Source organism: Atractosteus spatula, chromosome 14 (genome assembly GCF_055471065.1).
Source record: "Atractosteus spatula isolate fAtrSpa1 chromosome 14, fAtrSpa1.hap1, whole genome shotgun sequence".
Classification (NCBI taxonomy): domain Eukaryota; kingdom Metazoa; phylum Chordata; class Actinopteri; order Semionotiformes; family Lepisosteidae; genus Atractosteus; species Atractosteus spatula.
Genome location: NC_142719.1, coordinates 38,763,130 through 38,786,571, shown reverse-complemented (window position 1 = coordinate 38,786,571; position 23,442 = coordinate 38,763,130). Strand labels below are relative to the sequence as shown.

At 38.7% G+C, this 23,442-nt stretch overlaps 1 protein-coding gene across 4 annotated transcripts in view; it reads right to left on the bottom strand.

Moving 5' to 3' along the window:
* Positions 1-23,442, bottom strand: part of ctnna1 (catenin alpha 1) — a 109,511-nt gene that overhangs the window by 78,348 nt on the left and 7,721 nt on the right. For all 4 annotated transcript variants that reach the window (XM_088931532.1, XM_088931535.1, XM_088931536.1 and 1 more), the window contains 5 exons: positions 22,676-22,871; positions 17,817-17,983; positions 16,460-16,579; positions 13,942-14,211; positions 6,155-6,358 (listed from right to left, as the gene is read on the bottom strand). In XM_088931532.1, the coding sequence (XP_088787658.1) occupies positions 6,155-6,358; positions 13,942-14,211; positions 16,460-16,579; positions 17,817-17,983; positions 22,676-22,871 (957 nt within the window). The remainder of the gene's footprint in view (positions 1-6,154; positions 6,359-13,941; positions 14,212-16,459; positions 16,580-17,816; positions 17,984-22,675; positions 22,872-23,442) is intronic.

The window sequence follows — 23,442 nt, the reverse complement described above, 5'->3', positions numbered from 1 at the left end:
AATCCCAAGTGATAATTTAATGTAACCACTATGACATTTAAATTCAATGCAATTAATACATTGCTAATAACAGTACAATTCTGTCTGTACTACACGCTGCACTTCAAATTCAATTACAACTCAATTCCACAATTTTGGGAACTTCTCTCTCTTTTGACTATCTTATAAAAGCTACCACATTAAATGAAGCAGAGCAGACATTCACTGCACTGTGCTTTGTCATTCAAAAATCATCTGTTCCATTATAGGTAACTGGACTATCCCACATTCACAATCTGGGGGGAACACAACAGAAAGGTTAAAGGGTCCATTCATCACAGAATGCCTCAGCTGCAGCAAAGCTCTTGATGTACTATTAGGTAATGTGCCCTTTGTCTCATGAATGCTGGACCTTCAATGAGGAAACTTTCATGCAGAGATAATTTACTACAATTTAAGGATCATGATGAAATCGCTTAGAAGCAAGTGTCAAGAACCACTGATAAAAGTATCAGATTCACAAATCCTTTAAGGGACAAAACAGCGTCAAAACAAGCCGATAATCAGATTCCACCTTTTCTGTGTCGTTTTCCTCTACGAGTGCAGGCTGGGGCAGAAGCCAGTGCCTGCCAAAGCTCTATGTGCATCAAAGCCCATCGCCGCACTGGCAGATGACAAGTGTCACATCAATAATGGGCCATGTCTTCATCAAAGGGGCATTGATTGTCAGCGGGATTGACATCTCTTGTGGCAGACTTCAGGAAGATCCTGAAGTAAAGCCTATCACCAGACTACACACTGTATACCACACAAGTATCAGGTACACTCAAGAGACTTAATCTGTACTGAAGCCAATGACTGGCTTGGCAGCCAGCATCTTGTCATGTCAGTTCTACATCATCACAGCGAACAGATATCTATGTTTAACAGACATGTACGGCAAACCGAGAGGGAAAATAATGGATGGAAATACCCAAATTACTTAAATTAAAAATTACATAAACATTTGTGCAGAACATTTAAAAGTGGGTCAATTATCAAAGCAAGGCTAAGTTTTTCAAACAGCCCAAAAACATAGTCAGGAATTATACATAATAAGCAAACTTTAGCAGAGCAGCTATGGTTCCCAGAAACCTATTATCAAAACGGAGATGGCTACAAAACTGTAGGCCTACATTTCTATACAACTTAAATATGATACTAAGATTGTGCCCTGGTATGTGGCCCCTGCAGTACTGACCTAATTCAGTTATTAGTAAATCAAGATGATTCTGCAGTTCCATCCAACTATGCTGGAGCATGGCTATCTGATAAGTCGAAAATCTTCAGACAGCAGTTAGATGTTGCACCAGTCAGTGCCTGTGCCTCACACTTTTCCCTGTAAACTAGTGTGGTTGACTTTTACAGAGATTTTCTTGATCTTCGAAGTCGCCTCATTATATAAATCTATTCTGCAGGAAATGCGTAACCATCCATGGATGTACTTCTCCAGCAGTTTAACAATTACAGCTATGAAAGCCGGAGAGATTGTTCGTTTTTCAGAAGACAGCAGTCAAACTGGAAACAGCAATAAGAATTTACAAAGGTAAACAAAGGTAAAGGAGCATTGCTCCCGCTCTTGGGACATATCTTATTTCGCAGTTAAAAACACATACACTAAATTCAGTTAAACATCATGGCATCCTGTTACACACCAAATTCAAAATTGCATGATGCAATTGCACATTACAATTACAAGGAAAACCATTAACTCAAATGCCGGGGAGACTGGATTAGAACTACAATATTAATTGGCAAAGGAAATGCATAGGCCGTGAATGGAATTCTAGACAAGTCATCTCAGAAATGAGGGCAAAAATGCAAACGGACTTATTGGTAAGTGATAGAAACACTGCACATATGTAATGTTTTTATTCCTTCAGAATCTGCCTCTAGAAGCCAGAATGTTTACATCAGGAGAGCTCATTTGTTCAGCCCTTGTGAAGGTGCAGCCAGAGCCTCGATCACGATTCACTTTGTGCCCCGTCTGAGCCTGCATAGCCTACGCACCAGACTGGTGTCTTTGATGATGTCACTGCAACAGTCCCACATGCAGTGCTCCCTGTGGATCTCTGCCTTTACCGCATCACAGCGACTCCATTTGACATCACAGATCTGGTTTGACGGGGGAATGACTCTGCACAAAATGGTGGGGGAACCAAACAAACCGCAAGGCTTATAACACTAAATTTTGGAGCAACGTCAGCAAACGAACCACCACTGGGCTCCTGGAAACTGTACCTAGTGGTTTTCTGTTACAATCTCAGGATGTTTTTAATTATATTTAGGCCTTGTAATTCTGTTAGAAGAAATAACATTGTGTGGTTAAAGGGAAGAGGAGACGCATTTAACAAAGTACTCAGCCAACATCCAACCTGTATGGAACAGGCAGCAGTTACCAAAGCACGATGGCTGTAGAAATGCAATTACTGCTGTTTGCACATCACGGATAACACATAGAGCTTGCCATATTTTGAGTTTGTCAACGTTCATATCATACCTTTTGCGGAGTTAAAAAAATAAAATAAGTGGAACTGCTTTTCACTTATCATACACATTGAGTGTAAAGCTTATTAGTCTCACAAAAATATTGCAACTGATGTTCATAACTAATTCCATAGTACATTTGACTTGTTTCAGCACTGCAGCTGAGCAACAGATACACATATAGCTGCACATTTACAGCAGCTGTTGAACTATTTATTCTGACTTTTTCAACTGAATGGCGATTTACATAGCCAAACATCTTAAGACATAGCATACTCAGGGGTCAATGAGCACATTTTGGAAAATGGGGTTCTAGCAAAGAAAAAGGTTGATTATTGCAGGAATGTCATTCTAAAGTAATCAAAAACACCAAACACTAAAAAACTATGTAATGGTTTGCATAGTACTTATATAATTTATAGTATGTATGGCCTGCTTGAAATATTTATATCAAATTTGGCCCACCACAGCAAGTGACATCCCTGGTTTATACACTGTACTCAGCAACAATGTCTGAAACAGGAGATTTATGGCAGGCACTGTTTAGTGTCTACAGGTTTTGCTTGATGTGAATATTGACTGAACTATGCTTTTATGAAAATCACGTTGCCTACTGCAGGACCGTTCAGTCTTCGGAGTGCTGTTGTATCTAAAGGTTTTCTAGGTCTCTTTGAACAGCAGCACCTGAAGAGCTAGGAGAAGCTATTAAATTGATCCAATTAAGCCAGCAATAAGCTAATATAGCTTGATAAGAGCAGGGTTGGAATGAAACCCTGTAGAAACCTTAGCACAAGGGGACCAGGGTTGGTTATCCCTGGTCTAGTTAACATGTAGAAAAAAGGGATAAATTCAGAAAAAAAAGGTCATGGAGGTTTTTACTATGAATGGACCTTGGGGTCTGGATGGTTATTAAAAGTGCAGCCTTGAAAGAACATCTTTCATCTTTTGTTCTCCATCCAGATTTTGACTTGTGTATCTGAGCCACACTGTTACATTCTGCAAATGTAGCTATACAAGGAAAAATACAAGATGAGGGGGGAATAAGTTACGTCTACAGGCTCACTAAATTAGACTTTTCGGTGTAGCTTTTTAAAAACGATCAACTGGCAGGAAAGCAAAGCTTGATTTTTATTGATAAATAAAAAGTGTATTTGCAACGTTTCAGGAAACATTCAGTGGCTTTCTATATGTTTAGGGGAGGGAGAGAGGAGGGGGGGGGAGGGAAAAGGGTACAGCTGAAATGTTTCTGTAGGCGGTGTGGAATCTTTCACTGCAGTTCACAAGTGCAATGAACATAATTCCCCAACACTTTGCTAAAATGAGCTGCACTTTTGCCTGAACCATTTTTTTTCCCTCATCAGTACACTAAAGCCAATCCAACAATTTCAAAGCTTTTACATTTCAGAGCACTTAGAAAGCAAGGCCACTTCATGCCGGAAAATGCCCAGATGTTCTTTAGAGCTTCTTCATTGAACTTCACTAAATGCAACCTTCAGACAGTGTGAATGTTATTCTTTCAGTTATCACCTACACATAAGAACAGCCTAGAAACTGTAAAAAAAAAAGTGAGACCATGGCCATAAAATTACAAAATGTTACCTGTGTAGCCTGCGTTTAAGAAAGTACCTTAAAGATGCATGCACTGATTACAAACATTACATATATAAATACAAAAGTAAAATAAGTGTGCAGTTAAAATTACATTTGCTCAGTACAGAATTTAAAATAAGATGCCCAAATTACTGGCTTTACCTCTCTTTTAAGAAGTATTTAAGTTTTAGAAGTATTTCATGTCTATAGATTTTCCATGCATTAAATTTGCCGATCTAAATTTGTCCACCATATTTCCGTTCAGCGTGTCAAGAAATAGAATCACCAAAATAAAATTTCTCTGCCCTTCTCAGTTGGCACATCAGATTAAATCCACACAAAGCACCCGAGCTATGAATACCAGGTAAAAGTTCTGCTAAAATACACGGATACTCAAAAATAAACACAGTCGTTCCAGGTTTATCCAATTAGTCTTCCAACTGGGTCAGGGTTAAGGGGATCCTTCTGAGGAGCGCCAGGTAAGACCTCCAAAACAGAGCTTAACACGCTTGAAGCGGCAACATGAACAGTATATGTCACCACCAATTTGACACTGATGCAAGGTTTTAAAAATCATACTGCCTTAGAAAATCTTTTTTCTGACAAGTTGTAAAACCAATAATATAACCTTAAGCACAGTGTCTCCCCTTTGCCTTGTCAACTCCAACACTTAACATCTGACTCAGTCTGATGTTTTTGGGCACCAAGCCTGTTGAAGGGGGAAGGATAAAGGCTTCAAACAGATAGCACTGCTTTAGCTAATGTCACAATATTAAAACAACCTAAGGATAAAAAAGCAACTGTCTACTGAAATTTTGTGAAGTCTTGATTTCCTCACCTGGCAGGTAGACGTAATGCTTTAGATTTAAGTCTAGAAACACATCCACACAAAACAGTTCACTATGCCTAAGTAAAAGTTAACTGACAATCAAATTACTGTATGATATTCAAAGTGTCATTTAAAAAGCAGAAGAACAAAACCACGTTCTAAAGAACAGGCAAGATATTTCTGCTATAATTGAGCTAATTCAGGACAAGGTTAGTGCCACATTAGCCTTTAACACTCCATCCCCGTATGGTATCTAAAATCACACAAACAAGGGTTCATGTGGCCTGGTAATTGCATTTTAATTAGGTGGGTAAATGTGCTCCATCTGTTATGCTGTATCAAATTTCAGAAAAGCAATCTTATTTATCAATAAATGTCATCGTTATTTACAAAAGGGCCGAGGTGATTTGTGCTGCTGAACCTTGATGAAGCTCCTCAGTTTACTGGAGCAAGGCAGCTCTTACAAAATCTCTCACCTGCCTGAGATATCTGGGTAAGAGCGGGTAGCTAGGCTCGAAAAATAATGTGGCATAAAGATCAAAACATCCACATCATCTAGTTTTCTGTGACTTCTAAACTTTTGTATTGTTACAGAGTTAGATGTACAGGACTTTTTTACAAAGAGGTAAAAACCATAACTATAAACATGTAATAAACATGTTCTTCAAAAGTAAAATCTAAAATAATAAATAGTGCACCTAGTGGGAAAAATAATCATTGTAGAAGTCTGAGAAACGTATATAAAACTCTTCAAAAATGTTTTGAAATTTTTTTTACAGACATTAGAAATTTAAATCGGTAAAAACCTGTTGAAAAAACCTCATACTTGTTTGCTGAGGGTGGTAAAAACAGTTTCCTTTTCAAGCAACTGAGATAAAAAAACACCTTTTAAAAAACCCTTTATGAGGCACATTTATATTCTAGTTCCACAACTGCATTATAAATAGGCATTCTTTAAATAGAGATGCACTTACAATGATACACCACAGGGACTAGCAGCTCTCTCTACAGAGAAAAACATACTTTAAATGAAGGCAAGAGAGAACAGAGTGATCTTTAAAAGAGAGGAGCTCCGGCATGGAAAATAATGACTACAACTTGCAATGGAACAGGGCTTAAGACCCCCCCCCCAGATCCCTGCATCTCAAACAGCAGGTGGCTATAAAATAAAAGTCTCGGAGCGGGGAAAGAAGACCGGGAAGAAGAGAAAAAACACAGAAAAGGACCTACATTGCCCATGTACTCCGAGAGCAGATCCTGCAAGGCCTGTCGCACCGAATTACACTCTGCCACAATGCGCTCCCTTCGGTCATCACGTGTGCAGGACGAATCGGCCATTAGCGCCGCACCACTGATGATGCTCTCCAGCCTCTCTTCCAGGGAAGGCCTGAACCGCTCCTCACTGAAGCTCACAGGGTCCACAACGATTTGTTTCTAGGAGAGAAAGAAGGGGGGGGGGAAAGAGGAAATAAATATGCGGAATACCTCGTCTTCAAACTTAAAACTTCAGACCCCCTGAGTAATAAGCAGCCACCCAAGAGACCCGATCATAGACATTAAAATAATAATGAAAAGGCCTTACCATTTGCTTACGACGTTATGTGGACGCGTCGGACATGTAATATGAGAAATTAACTTACAATCGTGTTAGAATAACGTATTAGTTTGGACCTGAAATCAAGCAGTCTATTTAAATGCCACAGGCCTCCTGAAAATACTAAAGTTATACTTAAAAACAAACAGGAACACAGAAACATCCTGGCACCATTCTTCCACTAGAAAGGCAATGACCAGTTGAAAAACATGAAAATTAAGGTGTTTCCAGAATATCCCCTAAATGCTCGACCGGGTTCAGAACTGGTGATTAAGAAGGCCATGGACATGGACAACATCAGTGCCATGATCATCATCCTGTGGTGGTTAAGTCATGTTCTGCTGATGGGGACATTGTCAACTGGAATACAACCCTCCCAGCAAGAAAAAGAAAGCTGTAACATGAGGTGAAGGCCACTTGTTAGCACTAAGTGACAGGATTAACCTTGCCTTCTAAGGGAACGAGTGCACCTAAACCAAGAAACTGGACTTGGACAGATGCACCGCAACCCACTGAAGATAACATGCTCCGTTTTCAGAGGGACATTTTTGATTAAACTGGCTGCTCATGTCCAGGGTTGAAATTTGCAGTCAGCTGATTGCAGCTGCTTTCCTGTTTTGCCTTGCGCTTCAGATCAATGCAAGGCTATCAAGATCCTGGAGTATGGGCTACCCCACACTCCTTCGGAATTCCACGCTGACATTACCTGAGACAGCAATGTTTATGAATCATGGGCAAGGGGAGCTCCTGGTCACTGAAGCTCCAGCTAGACAATCGCTCAATGGCACAAAAATTGCTTCTTTAAAGCTCATGAAATCTCTTGTGGACATGATAGGCCAGGTTATCTATAATTATGGCTGTCTAACATTTTTTATATGCGACACTAAGCATGCTTGGATATTATAAAGCCCCTGCTTTCATATACTTGGTTTGCATTATTTACCCAAGCATTTCCATTTGTCTACTGCCTGTAGAAAATGACGTGGTAAACTTCAACAATGCACTACACATTTTGAATGAACTTATTAAAGTGAAAGTCATATGTGACTTTCAGACATGCTGATTAACTTAGGAAAGCTTAAGAACATTTTGAAAACCCTTTAAGGCTTTCAAAGGCATTACGTTATTTGTAATGTTACAAATAAACCTTAAATTTATGGCCTGTATATGGATGCACCGTGGATTGAAAGTTTTTTAAAATCCATCATGCAAGTTTGTCAATTGTTTATTATGAAACATTAAGGTCTAAAGGTTGTCTCCTTTCTGTATTAGTTTTAAGAGCACGCTCAGCTACGGAGCATTACTCATTTTATGAAAACAGTTTTGCTTTGACTCCAAGATTTATGTCCGCTTCTGAATGCATTCGGGTATCTGGTGGGGATGGTCATACTCCGAGAACACTCCAGTTTTAAATACTATGAAATTTTGTCTTTTAGACAAGGCTTAAGTTTAAGCTTTTGTCTATTTCTTAACCACCAAATTGTTCATGGAAAATTAAAGCGGCAAGATGACCTCATGAATTCCCTTAGTGATGGTGCATTAACTTAAAACTGCAAGTACTGAACCTGTTGCCATGAAACCCTTTCTCTGGAACAGTATACTACCTTGAACTTTGAGTGTCAAGCTTTATTCATAAATGCATTTGCTCAAGTGTTTATTTTGTTGGGGAACACAACAGGACTGCCTTGTTAATCCCTTAGTTACAGTTTGAAAAAGATGTACCGACATGGGAAGGCAAAGCCTGTCATACCACTACTTAAGCATTGTCGTCCTACAAGCTTGCTGAAAAAGACCAAGAACTACCACTTTCAAAGGCGTACCCCACATAATAACTTAAATTTGGCCTATCTTGTAATCCGGAGATATGAGCAGTGTTTCCATTTCAACTCAAGTTAAGATTAACTCTTGTGATCTTCACAAAGAAAAGAAAACTTTTAACGTGACCCTTTTCACCTCAGATAATAAGCACCATATATACATATATATGGTGTATAACAGGCTTTTGGGACCCTCATATGTCCGTTAGCTTTAGGTACACACCCCCAAAGGTGTATGTACCTATTACACTGTACCTGATTATATTAAAGTCCTTTAGGATTTATTAATCCTACTAATTAACCTTTGTAACATGTGCAGTTTAATTAAATCAGTGTGTACTTTATGAATTGCTGTGTTGGCCGTGTTCTCCAAACCTTAGCTAGGTTTCCCCCTTGAGATACAATGCCTGTTTGCAAGGGACTGTGAGCTTCTGACCTGAAAATGGCAAGAAAAAGTCAATTTCCTTTCATTCCATTATGAATGCCTCACGTTACCCTATTTTGGGGATTAATCCCAGCTTCCCAAACCACTGCACCACTAGCCTCAAACCCAAAGCAAACAATGAAACACATGAAAGCTATCCAGAAATAATAATTTCACAATAAAGTGAAAAAAATAATTTTCCTCATGTACCACAATATATAGCAGAGTTTCTAATCATTTAATCTAATCACATAAAGCAATTTCATGTTCATTATCTTTTTATAAATTAACTGTTATATAACCACCTTTGGCAGTTTTTCAACTTCATAAAAGGTCTGTCTTAAACTGCCACTGTACAAACAAATGATTGTAAATACTGCATAAAAGTGACAAGGCTATGACATAAAATCTCAAAAGACTGGTAAGTATAAATTAACATTTCAGACTCCTGCACTAGCAGTGCTTTGAATGACTTAAAATCTGACACCAAACTAAAACTGCTGTATAAACTGTTTATTTTAAATTGTAAATACACTGACCCACAGTCAGTGACGTGGGATTTTGTCATGCAGCTATGAATTAAATAATAGGTTATTAAAAAATTGGTACAAAAGCAGTATGTCAAAGTGGTTCTATGGCATGGGTCTCCAACACAAGACCTGGACAGCCCTAGTCCTGCAAGTTTTAGGTAGTTCTTTAACTGCACATAATTTATAATAACCAAATTCTAAAGACTTTTACTGTTTCACTGTGATCAATTAAGCAGGTATGTTCAGTAATCTAGAGAGACTGAGACCATAATCAAAACGTACTGTATGAATTACAGACTACTGTTCACTACATGCTATTGCAACAATGGTTAAGTGCCCCTTCCAGTGGAACGATTCTGAAGAGTGCAAAAAAACAAAAGACCAACAGGGCATTCTGTGAAGAATTACCACTTAGAAATTTGTAAAAAATAATAATGCTCTTGAAAGCAGCTTGCAAGCTGATTAAAATGCAGACAAACCTCCGGATGTTTCTCAACCTGGCAGAGTCCAGCAACACTGGACCATCAACCACAAGCTGAACACTACAGGTCTTCAAATCCTGCATTAACAGCTCCTTTCTACCTAGTAGTGATCCCTTCTACCTCATGTCAATTTAGAAATACCTGAAACTAAATCCAAGGTGGTGCCTACAAATCAAATTGTCATAAAGCCTACATTCAGACAATAATGCCATCAGGATAGGTTTATAATATAAGATCTATTAAGGCCTGATTGGACTTTCTTGGCTTAAGTCCCCGATTTGCAAAAAATACACATTTTTCAACTAAGCTGAAGTTTGGAGTGAAGTTTTTAAGTGTGGAACAGGAAACATTTAGGCTAAAGCTCAAATGAGTCAGTTTCTTGACTAGCGCTCGCTACTCCCACAGCGTAAACAACCTGGGAGGGCCATCTTTTTTCCGTAGGAGGGAAAAAAACTAATAAAACTCCCAACAAGTGTTTCTCCATTGACTCTCGACAGCAAAGCACTGGACCTCCCAGAGGGAGAGTCAGAATGACTCTTCAAAAGGGTAACAAAGCCAGCAACACAAAGGCCACACCAAGACCACCTCCCTCATGAAAGGTTTGCTGTTAGCTAACATTCTGTGACTCTAGATCTGTCTAGGGCTGTGAAAAGAATTAAGAAAGTATATGCGAATACAGGCAGGTTCTCCTTTCTTTACATGTTCTGCTCTAAAAACTAATATTGCTCAATTCTTATTTGACATCACTAATTTGTGCAGTAAAAAATCAAAACACTTAAAATTATTCCACATGATATACGGAATACTATTCCCAAAACAATTTATTTTAGTAGCAAGACACTATTCCAGTCTGCGAGATAGCAATTTTTCTTTTTGAAGGAAAGCTTTAACTTCTCATAACAGGTTAGCAGAAAAAGTATGTACCTGGGAGAACTGCTTTGAGCAAGACAGATATTTTCTGAACAATTTCAAAAAGCTCTAATGCTACCTTATCCTTGAAAAACATTCCACAATTCCGTTGTTAAAATTCTAGCTTATTAGCCTTATCTTCTTGCCTGACCTCCTTTGCTTACGCATCATGTTTCCATGGAAACAGGCTGATGACTCAGTCGCTTCTGCTTCAAGTTAGGCTCTGAAAACAGGTGTCTGTGGCCTAATGTATCTATATGTGCACTAAAAACAATGCACGGAACCTTACAATTCACCATGCTACCTAAATACTAAGTCATATACTTGTTCTGTAAATATCAGGATCAGACAAATGCTTTCTACTCTTTTCTGAGGTAAGAAAAAGATGCCAGCTTTTAAAGTAGGAGGAAATCAACGTGTGTTTCATCTACAATACTGTTAACATCACTTGACATAACTCCTTAAATCTTACAACAATCCTTTAGATCCTACATCATTGCCAAGACTTATGGAAGCAATGCATCCAAGTTTTACCCTTGGACATATTCAGAAAATGTTTCGGGTCTATGTCGCAGTCTTAAAAGCAGAAGATAGTGAAAATACTCTCGAAAGATTAAGTTTAAACAGATGAAGGGATTGCAAAGCTGACCTAGCACATTTATAGTCTTTCTAAAGGTAACAACTTAGTTGATGTCTGAGAAGTAACTCATCACTTTCTTTAGCCCCTTTGTCAGAAAATCTCACTGCCATCTAACACCATGTGATTTTATAATGCTGCAAGAGGCAAAGAAAAATGACTTCAGACATAAAATAGGAAATGTAGAGCTTTCTGATACAAGTTTATTGAAGTTTTAATCTTAAAACTTCCTTTTTTTGTAAAGATATGCAATATCTATTTAAGAGTTTTAAAGTCACTGGGTTATGATATAAGTTTAACAGATTTAGATATAATTTTAAGAATAATGATTCTAATAAGTCACAACCATAGCCTTAAGTATACTGCCACTTTCCCTCTCACTCTAAACCCCTCCCCACCTCCCCAAATGTCAACTCTTAAGCCCCTTTTAGCATTTAAGATCAGAAATGCACAGGTCAGCTTTACAATTAAAAATGCTTCAAGAGCTACCCCTAGAGACAGGCAGAAGAACTACAGATTCCATGAAGACTGTACAGTTCTTTTTAATGTCATGCTGACCTACAGTATGCACCTTGAATATATCTGCCTCACAAAGGAAATAGAGCAATGAGATACTTAACTATTTTCTTACGGGGATTATGAGCAAACACTCAGTTAAGATGAATGTTAATGGTGACTGGTTTTTCAGTGCAAAACCTGGCCTACTATAACCAGTTAATCAAAAAGGCCTTGTTCCATTACACTAAAGAAAGCAAATTCAACAGCGACTGCACTCAGGTTTACTAGTCGCTGAATTCAAAAGGGACAATCCAGTGTCCCAGAGCAAATTAACAAGACAACCTTTTCAGTGTGTTGCGAAGTTCATGGATGAAGACTGGCAAAATTGGGGGGAAAAAAAATGGTGAGTATATACTTCATTGTGACAAATCCTTCAACGTTAATCAGTGAGAGATACTAAGTTAGCTGGAACGGAAAAGGTTTTTTAAAATCAAGACATCCTTAATTTTTAGGAGCCCAAATTCTAAAAACCTCCCAGACCACTCTCCATACAAAATAACTTGATGAACCTAAATGTAGTTCAGACATTACATTACAGGCTTTCAAAAGAATAGATATTACATAAATATACAAACATAAGGGAAGCAGCAATACTCTATTGTCCTAACCACAAACCTTCTAAACATAGCTCCTAGCGGTTTTGGATAGGAAATCTGAGTAGTCATATTCAGAATCGCAGTGACTATTCCTTTGGAACTCTTATGAAACAAAACAGCCTGAAGACTGTAAACTGTCCAAAAACATTGTCACAATGAATAACCAGACCTGGATAAAAGTTTCAGGTTTTAAGAACACCTACTTTTCTTCCATCAAACACAAAGATGTGGTGCAAAAAGTAAATGATTTTCAAGAATATCAAGATACATAGAAGTAGCACATGGATTAGTCTCCAAAGCATGTCACTCTGCTAGTATGTGAAATTATTAGATCCTGTCCATAAAACCAAAATTAATTTTAGTATAAGCTCTCATTAGTATAAAGGGTCAAGTTCAATATTAAATAGAGTGAAGAATAAATGCGTCTGAATTTCATTAAAGGCAGTAAGAGAAGAATTAGAATAGGACTGACAGTGTAGGATTGTATACAAGTTCTGATTAAAAGAGTATAGCATAAACATCTTTTAATCATGCCTGTTCACTAAAGTGAAGAAAAATGCAGTCACTTTCCCACACATACTTGCTCTTTATTTCATGTCTTTGACATTGTAATTGTAATGTATGCCTGACAGCGGTCAATCAAGTTCAATTGGTCCTCTTGTATCCAACTGAAATGCTATAATAGACATTACACTGTGAATCTATTAGGGGACCTTAATTTAAGTTAGTGTTGCTGATGTTTTCCATTTAAAAGCACAGAACACATTCACCTATTTTCAAGGACAGTCAAGAACACAAGGCTGTTAATTGCATACTGACAAAATACTAAACATAATACTTTGCAGGATATTACAAGCACAGTTTCAGGCTTAACTGCTGGTGAAACCTGCCAAGTTTTAATTTGATTGGTGCTGCAGTTCAAGACAGGAAGCTTGTTTTCAGAACAAAATGGCAAGTCAGCTGCCTTGTACACAGGAAGCCTTTATCGTAACATGACAATTAAGCATTGTCACAAAAATTATATGTAACCACTTGGAGCTCAATCAAACAGATCTGATCAGAAACCATCTGTGATGCACGCTGACAAGGGATGAAAATGACAATCAGGAGGCCTTCTGTTTAAAGCAGGAATCCAATTTTGACATGCTGTCACTAAAGGGATACCTACCAAGTTTAGATGTGCTCCAGAAAGCAGCCAAACAGTTTTTGAATAACACTTAGGAGGCATAGAGCACAATTCACCAAGCAGGTGATAACCCATTATGGGTCTAAAATACTGTTGTGGCATGTGCAGAGCAAGTCAGAAGCAGGTTTTAATGCAAAGCAACCTGCCAAATTTAACTCCAATTGGAGCAATGGTGACTAGGAGAGAATTAGCTTGATGTTTGAGTAGTGCAAGTCCCTACAACAGACCTAGAGAACTGTATGGAAGATAAAATAAAAATAAATTGACTTGACAGCACTACTTACATCAAAGTTATTGAGCGCGTACGCCAGCTCGCCGCCCCCTCCGGGCTGGCTCAGGGCCGAGTCTTCAGAGGCAGTGGCCTGAGCGGCATTGGAAATCCCCGACACCGCTTGCTGGAGCTGCTTGTAGATGAGGTCCCGGTTGGCCTTGTACGCTGCCACATCAGGGTGCTGCAGGCAGGCCTGGGAGGCCGTATACAGCATGGGGATGTTCCGCTGAAGGACCCCACGGGCCGCTGCCATCTGGTCTTTGTGGTGAACGTCTTTGAGTTCCTGTTGGCGGGGGGTTGGGAGGATAATGCGAGAATGCGATTCAGCCATTAGATTTCATTGTTTTCGAAGAGGAAATTCTCAGCCATGTGCCTAGACTTTAAAAAGTCATACCAAAAACCATTCCAGCTCTACAATTCCCCATGAAAGAGTATAAGTTTCAACTGCTTACAATACTGCTACAGCTGAACTCCACTTCTTGTTAATCAAAAAGGAGCACTTACTGCACATTGTTTTACAGCAGAATTCAGCCTCGCAGTTCATTATCACACTACCGGCATTAATGTCTACAGTGTTTGTTCATGTAAAACCTACCATTTGCATTCATGTGCATTTGATAATCTTCCTGAACCACTTCAGTTTGAAATTATACTGCATCTACAATAAAAGCAAGATGTGTCCTTCAGTTGTCTGCCCCATGTTCATCTGCACTATATCAACAGTAGAGGACTGTGAGCTGACACTGTAAACTATATAAAATCAAGAAGTGCTTGATTAGGACTTTGGAGGTGAAAACGCACCATTGTTAGAATGTTAATTGTGACAGCATTCAAGGAACGAATATGGCGGGTATGATAAGTCACTGTCTGAATGTCACTGATACATTTCAGAGAGAGCAGTCTCTATTATCATAATTCCACTATTAGAATATGTCAGCATAATTTACAGCAGAACCAGACAGGCATTTTAGAAAGGTTAGGCTCAGAGCACTACAGGTATCCTGACTGGTTTCAAATGCAGAAGTGAAGAACAACATTCACCAGGGTGACACATATAGTCAATTAAATTGCCTCAACACTGGAGAATGTTGAGAAACGGACATTCGTGGCACTCAAGCAGGTTTATAAAATTACTGTTAAATGTAACCAAGCAAACTGGAGTTCAGATTTCAGACCCGAAGTCTTAAAAGCACTCAAATTACTAAATATACTGGATCTCTGAAATGCTGAATTGAGTGGATCTGGACAACCAGTTGAAGACTTAAAAAAAAGCAGGCAACATCAACATTTTCAAGTTTATATTTGCAGACAAAAAGGTCAAAGGCTGTGAGGTGTTTTTAAATGCAATTAGAAATGTGAAAAATAATTACCAAGAAAGGCTTTCTGATGAAGAGCCAATGACCACAAAATGGATTGAGCTATTTATGTATAATTATTCAAAATGGTATAAAAAAATCAATAACTGGTATGCAGATATCAGGAACCCCGTTTATTATATTACGGCAAGTCCTCTACTGTGCAGCATTTCATGGAAAACCAGAGACAGCTAGAATCTGAAAAGACCGTAGGCACCCCTGAAAAGATACTTAAATTGTTCTAGAAGTCTGATCCATTGACCCATTAAGTGCAAAGGGACAAGGTTAAGTCAGTTAAGATAATGGAACAATCAAGACATGGGATTGCCTTACACTGGCTTGAAATTAAGGAACTCAGGAAAAGGGGGTCTACTATAGTTACCCCCATTAAAATGCAGTCTCTCATTATGGTATTTAGGGAGTAAACTAAAATGCCAATCACCACCTTCAAATATTGATGAAGATAACTTCCATAAATCCATTTTCTAACCACTTCTTTCAATTCAGGGTCGGGGAGAAGCCAGAGTCTATCCAGGCAAACACCGGAAGCAAGGCAGGTTACAACCTGGACAAGATGCCTGCCCATCGCAGGGCACGCAGACAGACACATACACACTCACACCAAAGACCTAACTTATACTGCTCAAATGCAGTGTGAACTGTGAGTGCACTTATACTTGTTTAAAAATAAGACGTATAAAAACTTGTTTTAACAGAATAAAAAAACCTGCTGCTTAAATGTAGAGCTTTTCACGATTCAAAAACATGTACATGACCCAGTCACTATCCCTGATTGGACATCAGTCATCACACAAGACTAAAATGATCTTTCACAGTCTACACTGTTAAAGTGTACCAATAAACACATCAAATCAATTAAGGTGAAGTTGGAAAGCGATTGTACAGTTTAATGCATTGCCTTTGAACACTGGGATATACTTTAGTGATTGAAGGTCAAAATGTGTGTCCCAGTAGAGATCAAACAGTGAGCAGGCTTTCAAAAAAACTGGCAGTAAGTTGACAAAACCGTTCACCTCCAATACAACAGCCCTCAGTTTTATTGCTGTACACTGGAAGGGCTTTTATAGGTTTTCAGCCTCCTCAGTTTGCACAAAAGAATTTCAATTCAAACATCAGGCACCTGCACAGCCCCACCTTAGCACTGATGTACCGTACCTGTTGTCTTTTGGCTGCCATCATGTTCAGTTTATCGACTTCAGGTTTCAATGCCTTGTACTGTATCCCCAGCTCCTGTTCTGTGCCAGCATTGCGAACCTTCACAAGATTCTCCTCTACCTACAAAAGAAACAGAGGCACTCTTAAACATGTCTCTCTAAAAATGGTCTGGCTTAGTTAGCCCCTATGAAGGTATCATTTAAATATTTTAAGGCATGTAAGGATAGGAAAAATGTAATGTATCAGAGAATGGCATCCTTTTGGATATGAAACTTCACACTTAAACACTGTATAATGTAAGAGTTACATTTATTGCAACTTCTAAAAACAGATGTTACAATAAATTCAACTTAGCTTTCACAAATATACAGCAAAATTAATCAATTTTTAAAGAGCAAACTAAAGCCCAAAGTCACACATTAATCATGTGGTCATCTACATTGTCACAATGCCATTAAAAAAAATAATGACTTAAATGTTAGCAACATAAATCAAGCTGTATTGTTTCTACTATAGAAATGATAAATACTCAGTGCTTGAGGGTAGCTAAATTGAAAGCTAGATAATTTGTGACCAAACCCTTACAAAATTTCATACTCAGATTAAAGGTACGAGGCGGGGGAATGGCAAAATAAACAGGTATAAAAAAAATCACAAATCTGCAGCTTTTCAAATCCATTAGCCAGGTGTCACCTCTGCAGTTTCCAGTGTGTCACTAAAGATTAATCAAAATGATACCAAATCCCAGGACTAACCTGGATTTTTAGATAGGAAATAACTACAATATATGTGGTTAAGGTTTGCCATTCACGCACCTTGGTGACTAAAGAAATTGAGAATTCTCAAAAGCTGTATTTAATGAAAATGTCATCAAGTCCAACACAAATTAACTCAGGGTATTTTGGAGATAATGGAAAAAAGGTGGAACACGTACAAGGGCTGTTACTTTTGAATGCTGCTGAAGGGAGACTTACACAGTGCACAGTAATTACAACCAAAGTTAAATTAAATTGTGGTTAATAACGCTAAAAAGCACCTCATACTCCGAGGTAATTAATGTTTTCCTCATCTGGCATCTAGTGAAAATGCAATGACTGCTAGCCACAGTCTCAAGGGCAGGTATTCTGTTGTGAAATGTTAAAAACACAGAACACTACACACTGATAAAACCAATAATATTAATGCTTGGGCCTTGCATTTGGATTTTACGGTTGTGTCCCACAGGAAGTACAATTAAATCCAATCCGGCCCGCCACAGCATATGAGTTTGACACCCATGGAGTAGACTAAACAAAAAAAAAAAGGGGGGGAAAAAATGGATCAGCCAACAAATTCACTTCCTAGCCTCTTCTCTCACCAGTTTCAGCTGCACCAGCAGCTTGTAGACGTCCGCCATGTCGGCCAGGACCAGAAGGTGAGTGACCGCAGACAGAAGGGCACGCGCTGCTCGCACCATGTTCCCCCTCTTCACGGATGAGCAGGGGTCATCTGCAAACTCCCCCGAGGCGGTCTTCATCGACTCCCCTGCAGGATGGAAATAAACGCCTTTAAACACAACGCCACCTTCAATCTAAGCGTCTTGTAGCAGGTGGACCTCGTATGTAGCGTAGCACGCACAACGCCAATCTGAATATCATGTTTTTTTGACACAAGCTGCTCAATCTTAAGGCAGAGTTACCGATGATGACTGCTTGAGATCCTGAGAACTGATGAAAATCCACACTTCCGACAGCTATGATTCTCCAAAAATTAACTTTACCAACCTTTCATTACTAACGGATTTGACTTTCAAACTTCATTTTAATACCCCCAATTCAACAGACACCAACAGGCAGCTGAGCATCAGGTAAGGATTAACTACACAATCCCATGTCTGCCTGTGGCAGGCACTTAGACTATGAGGTAATTGCAATGGAATGTCCATTGTAACAAAGGGAACAGGAATAGACAGCAATTAGAGTTGTGCCAAAAAAGGACAATTTCACTGAAGAGCTTCCTGTTGTTGCCAAGAAACAGGTCAGCCTCAAATTTTCAGTCATCATATAATGCTCTGATGTTGCTTTCATGGCCTATAATCCACATACAAAAAGGTTATATTTCAAAGGGTTACAGCATTACAAAATAGTGCACTATTCTTTATGGTGGGATCCACTATTTTATCTGCATTTTCTAAGAGTGAAGCCTCCTTTTAAATGGGTAAGATTCAGCAATATTTAAAAACAAGCTACCAAACAATCCTCAGATTTAAAGTAAAAAACATGGCAAAACTGATCATACGATCTTCAACCTACCGCAGATTTCATAAAAGCATGCAAAGTATTAAAATCAAGCACTGCACAAACTTCACTGCCTATTTTAATAAGCGTACTCACTGAGGAGTTTTGAAAAAAATCATCTCAAATTAGAACATATATAATGAGCTCATTTCTGTGTGTAATGATGTGCTCAAGCCTGAAAAATGTTTTAATTATGAACTATGCATAATGTTTAAAAATGGCTTTTGTGTATAAGAGACAATGTAACAAGTGCCAAGCTCCTTGCCACTATCAAATGAACTTGCTGCAGATCAATATACAGTACCATTCCTTTCCTGCTATTTATAGAACAGTGGGCCCTGCCCAATTGTCTTATTCAGAAGGAAGGGGGTTACAGCAGGGCAGAACATTGCTATGGTAATGTAGTCTCTCCTAGTATGCAAGCAGGATGTTAGAATACCTCCTCCCACTGTCTTATGACCTCAAGAAATAACTACTGCTTTTTGAGATTCAAAAGCATGGCACCAGTATTTGGTGCAACTAATCTACAAATTATGCCATGTGAAGTTATTAAACATGAAAACAATTACTGGCATACCTACACTAATCTATGCAAGACACTTAGTCAAATCTGAAAAGAAAATGGTGGAATTCATTCGGCATTTTTTTTGGCTTTGTAGCACAGAAACTTTATTACCCTTTCCATAAGAGATTAAATATTTGGTTAAATAGGAAACAAATATGGACCAGTTGACTTATTACACCCAGCAACTGCTGTGCTTCTTAGCCGCTCAGTGAAATTCGTCGGCTCACAAATTGATAACTCAAAGCATCAGGTACATCAAACAATCAGACAGTTACAAGAGGTAGTTTTTTTAACCCTGGAATAAAAGACTCTCCATTAATAAAAAGAGCTCACACTGGAGCAGATCTTGGGGAAAGATACAGATTTTCCTAAGCTTGCTACCGTAAGAATGTCATTCCCTTCAGAGAACCCAATCAATAAAGCTATTTTCACAGTGCAGATAGTGATCGCTGTGTGTGTAATAAACTCTCATCCATCAACTCAAAAGCATCCCTTGGCTTTAAAACCCCAACAACAGGTGCGATCTCATAAAATATGTCTGTGATTTTTCACTTGCATAGGTCCTTCTTAATTGCATACCAATATAAGATGCATCAATGAGTTTTTATTAAATATTTTATGAGGATGTTTTCTAAAAAGGCTTTTCAGGGCACTCCCAACCTGGAACAAGGAGGGCCAGGGGTTACTGATTCTTTCTATCAGCTGAACATTAGAGAGTCTGCACTTCATTGATTAAGTGCCACTACACCATACAATTGAGTAAATAAAACCACATTTGTTAGCACGATCATTATAGCAAATAACATTAAGGATATCATAATTATATCATGGAAAGTGAAGTGAAAAGCACTGTGAAATTTTAGACAACCCTGTTGGGCATTATTCAATTAGGATAATATTCTGGAAAATATCCAGAATACATTTATATTTGACTGTCTAAAATTCTGAGGTTTTGCAATGCTAAAATGTGAGCAGCTAAATTTGAGAAAATAACCTGCACATACAAATACTGCAACTGTAAAAATACACTTTACAAAGAAACCATGTCCAAAATCTTGAACCTAACCTAATCCAAATGGACAAAAAATGCATTTTATATTTTCATTAATGGAAAATCATGCTACACCACACTAATTAAGACTAAGTTCAGTCTGCTTCTATATAACAGCTGGTGTACTACAGCTGGGTGGGGAAAATGCTTTTCAGTCTGGAAAGGATTTAGTTCCACTCAACAGCTGCATTATCAGTCTGACCACGCACGGCTGCCCGGCCACTGCATAGCTGACAGGCCCCGGCACCAGCTAGCAGTCATCAAATTCCACACCAGTGAAAGCATGCCAAAACCAATCTGACATTCCAGGGCAGTGAACTATCTACTACCAGTTCCAGTCACAAATGTTTTCCACCCCCCATTTAAGGAACCCCCCCCAAAAAAGTGCCTGGACATAGCATACATATGAAGTTAGCTGTCCTATTTAAAACGCTTGATGAAAATTGTGCAATGCAGAACAATTAAAATTGGTTCTATTATAACCATAAAGATCTGTGTGGTGTCTACAAGTGTGCATAGTTATTTCCTACAGGAATGTTTCCCCAAGATCTGATTTGTCTGTGCGCTAAAATTCACAGCTCTTTACTGGTCTTCATTATACAGTAGCTGTAATGTGCAACATCCTATTCGATGTACTTGTATACATACAGCACACTACACCAAAAGGAAATGAGAATGAAAGAAGATTATGTGATCTCTTCATCTAGATCAACGGGCATTTTAAAGAATTGTAAAAATGGAAATAAATAAAATACTTTTTTTTACTTCTTAATCACCACAATGTGAAAGTTTGTAATATGTTAAGTATTTTTTAGGATTAAGAATTCCCTAAGCACTGGGGTTATTTTTTTATTACTTTACGCAAAAGAACGCCTTATTACGCCTTATCCGCGTAAGCCATAAGCAACACTGTACATTTTCCTGCTACAGCAGGTACACAAGGACATATTCTAATCGTTTTTATACAGTTGCTTTTCTATGAAATTCAGAAGGACAGAAGTTCACTAGTTTATAATATGGGTTCCATTTTCTTGGCAATCATGTCTCATGGAAATAACCTGACACTGCAGCAGAGATGCCGAGAGTAGCTGTAGGCTGCTCAGTAACAAGCATGACAATCCTCTTTTGGCCCAGAAGCGCACACAAATACCTAGATTACCATCCAATAGACAACTTATCGTGCATGCAATGCAAATCCTCTTTACCACAAAGGCAAGGAGTAAATTGCTGAAAAAGCCCTCCCTGCACTGAACATTTAACTTAAGGGCTCCTGACTTGCTGATGACAAAATAAGACACGCATTTTATTAAATTTGAACACTTCATTCACAATGCAATAGTATAAACACTTATGAAAGGTATAGTTGCGAGCAAATTGTTCAGCAGAATCAAGGCCTGTCTTCTGTATCCTTCAGTTTTCCTACAAGTGAAAAATACAAACTAGCATTTACAGCTTTATAAAATCATGTCTCCCACAAATAGAATAAATCAATTGATCATTTTATAAACTATAAGGACACATCATAGAAGGCAAAAGGAATGGAAATATTTTCTTCCAATATGACCCAATTTAAACATGCCATACAGGGCATTAAGAAATTCACTTTTTTCACAACTAATCAGACTTGCCAACACACCGCTTTTGCCTTGTTTCAGAGGTGCCAAAACTCAGCATTCCCAAAAAGACGCAATTCTATTTTCATTCAACTTAACATTTACAATTTCGGCACAGTAGCAGGTTAATGTACATCTTGAATGGCTGTGCCAACTCACATAGAGCAAACTACAATGGCCGGCCACAGCTGCCACAATCAGCAAAACTGGATTTCTTTATGGATATGGATTTCCTTAGGGGTAAAGAAATACAGATCAATCTAAATACTGAAATTCTTACTCGGCATAAGGGCACAGAAGTCATAGACCTTTGTGAGGTCCTTTTACATTAAAGCAGTAAGCTTCTGGTAATTAGAAACTGTGCTTGAAGATCACAAAAGTGCAGTTGAAGTCTGTATATGTCCTGCAAGCATTGCAAGCCAAAAAAGAACATAAGACATTAAAAAAAAACTTGTCATAGGTCAAGGAACATTTTTTGCTGGCCAGACATCCCCACCTATCTCAGAAAGCAATCAGCCATGTAAAGAAGGTACCCAATTCAGAGAGTAGTGACTTTACGTAGCAATGAGAAACGCTTTTGGATTACGTTATTCTCACTGGCAAATTCGGCTGTCTGCTTGGCTTGTGCAGCTGGATCTCCCAGCCTGATTACAGGACAGGGATCCAAGCGCCTGGTGAACCGTGTCAAGTACTCGCACCCTTGTTTCTTACCCTGCTTGCGCACGTCCTCTACCGCAGCGGTGAGCTCCTCCTTTAAAAACTGACTCTCCTTAGCGATCTTGTCCCCCTTCTCCAGGAAGTTCTGCGTGGCCGTCTCCACTGAGGCAGCCAGAACATGGGCCTTCTTGGAACGCCCTTTCTTCTTGTTCGACGGGCCTTTGTTGCTGGAGTTCACCAGAGTGGTGACCTGAAAGAAGAACATTCACTCTTCCTCAAAATCAGAATTCAAGGACAAGTTTTATATGACTTCGACCTTATTCCTACAAAGTACTAGAGAGAGAACAAACTGATACTTGGGGGCAAACTCACACAAGCTCCTCTGTAAAGACTATAAAGTCAAAGACAGCCTGCAAGACTGGTTGTAATTAGAGCCCAATGTAAGCCATGATATCACAGAAACTGCGGATCGTGAAAAAGTAGCACTCGGTCAAAACTTCCAGCAGTGTCCTAAGACTGCATCCCTAAACAGAAAGAAAACTGCTGCAAACAGTACTTGACAGTCCTTGAATCTCAGGACTTAACATTTTCCTCATGCACCACATTACCAGTTGCTGAAATCTACAACATTTCCTCTATGTTTTTTGGGACTTTGTTCCAAAAACAAACTATTTACAAAGCTCTGGAATTTATCTAGTACTCTGAAAATGAGAAACCTCTCCCAACCCCAGTTTTCAGGAGAAAACCGGTTCAGAGATTATCAATTCAGAGACAGTATACCATTTCTTACTGTGTTTCTATGAAAGAATATATATTTTGAA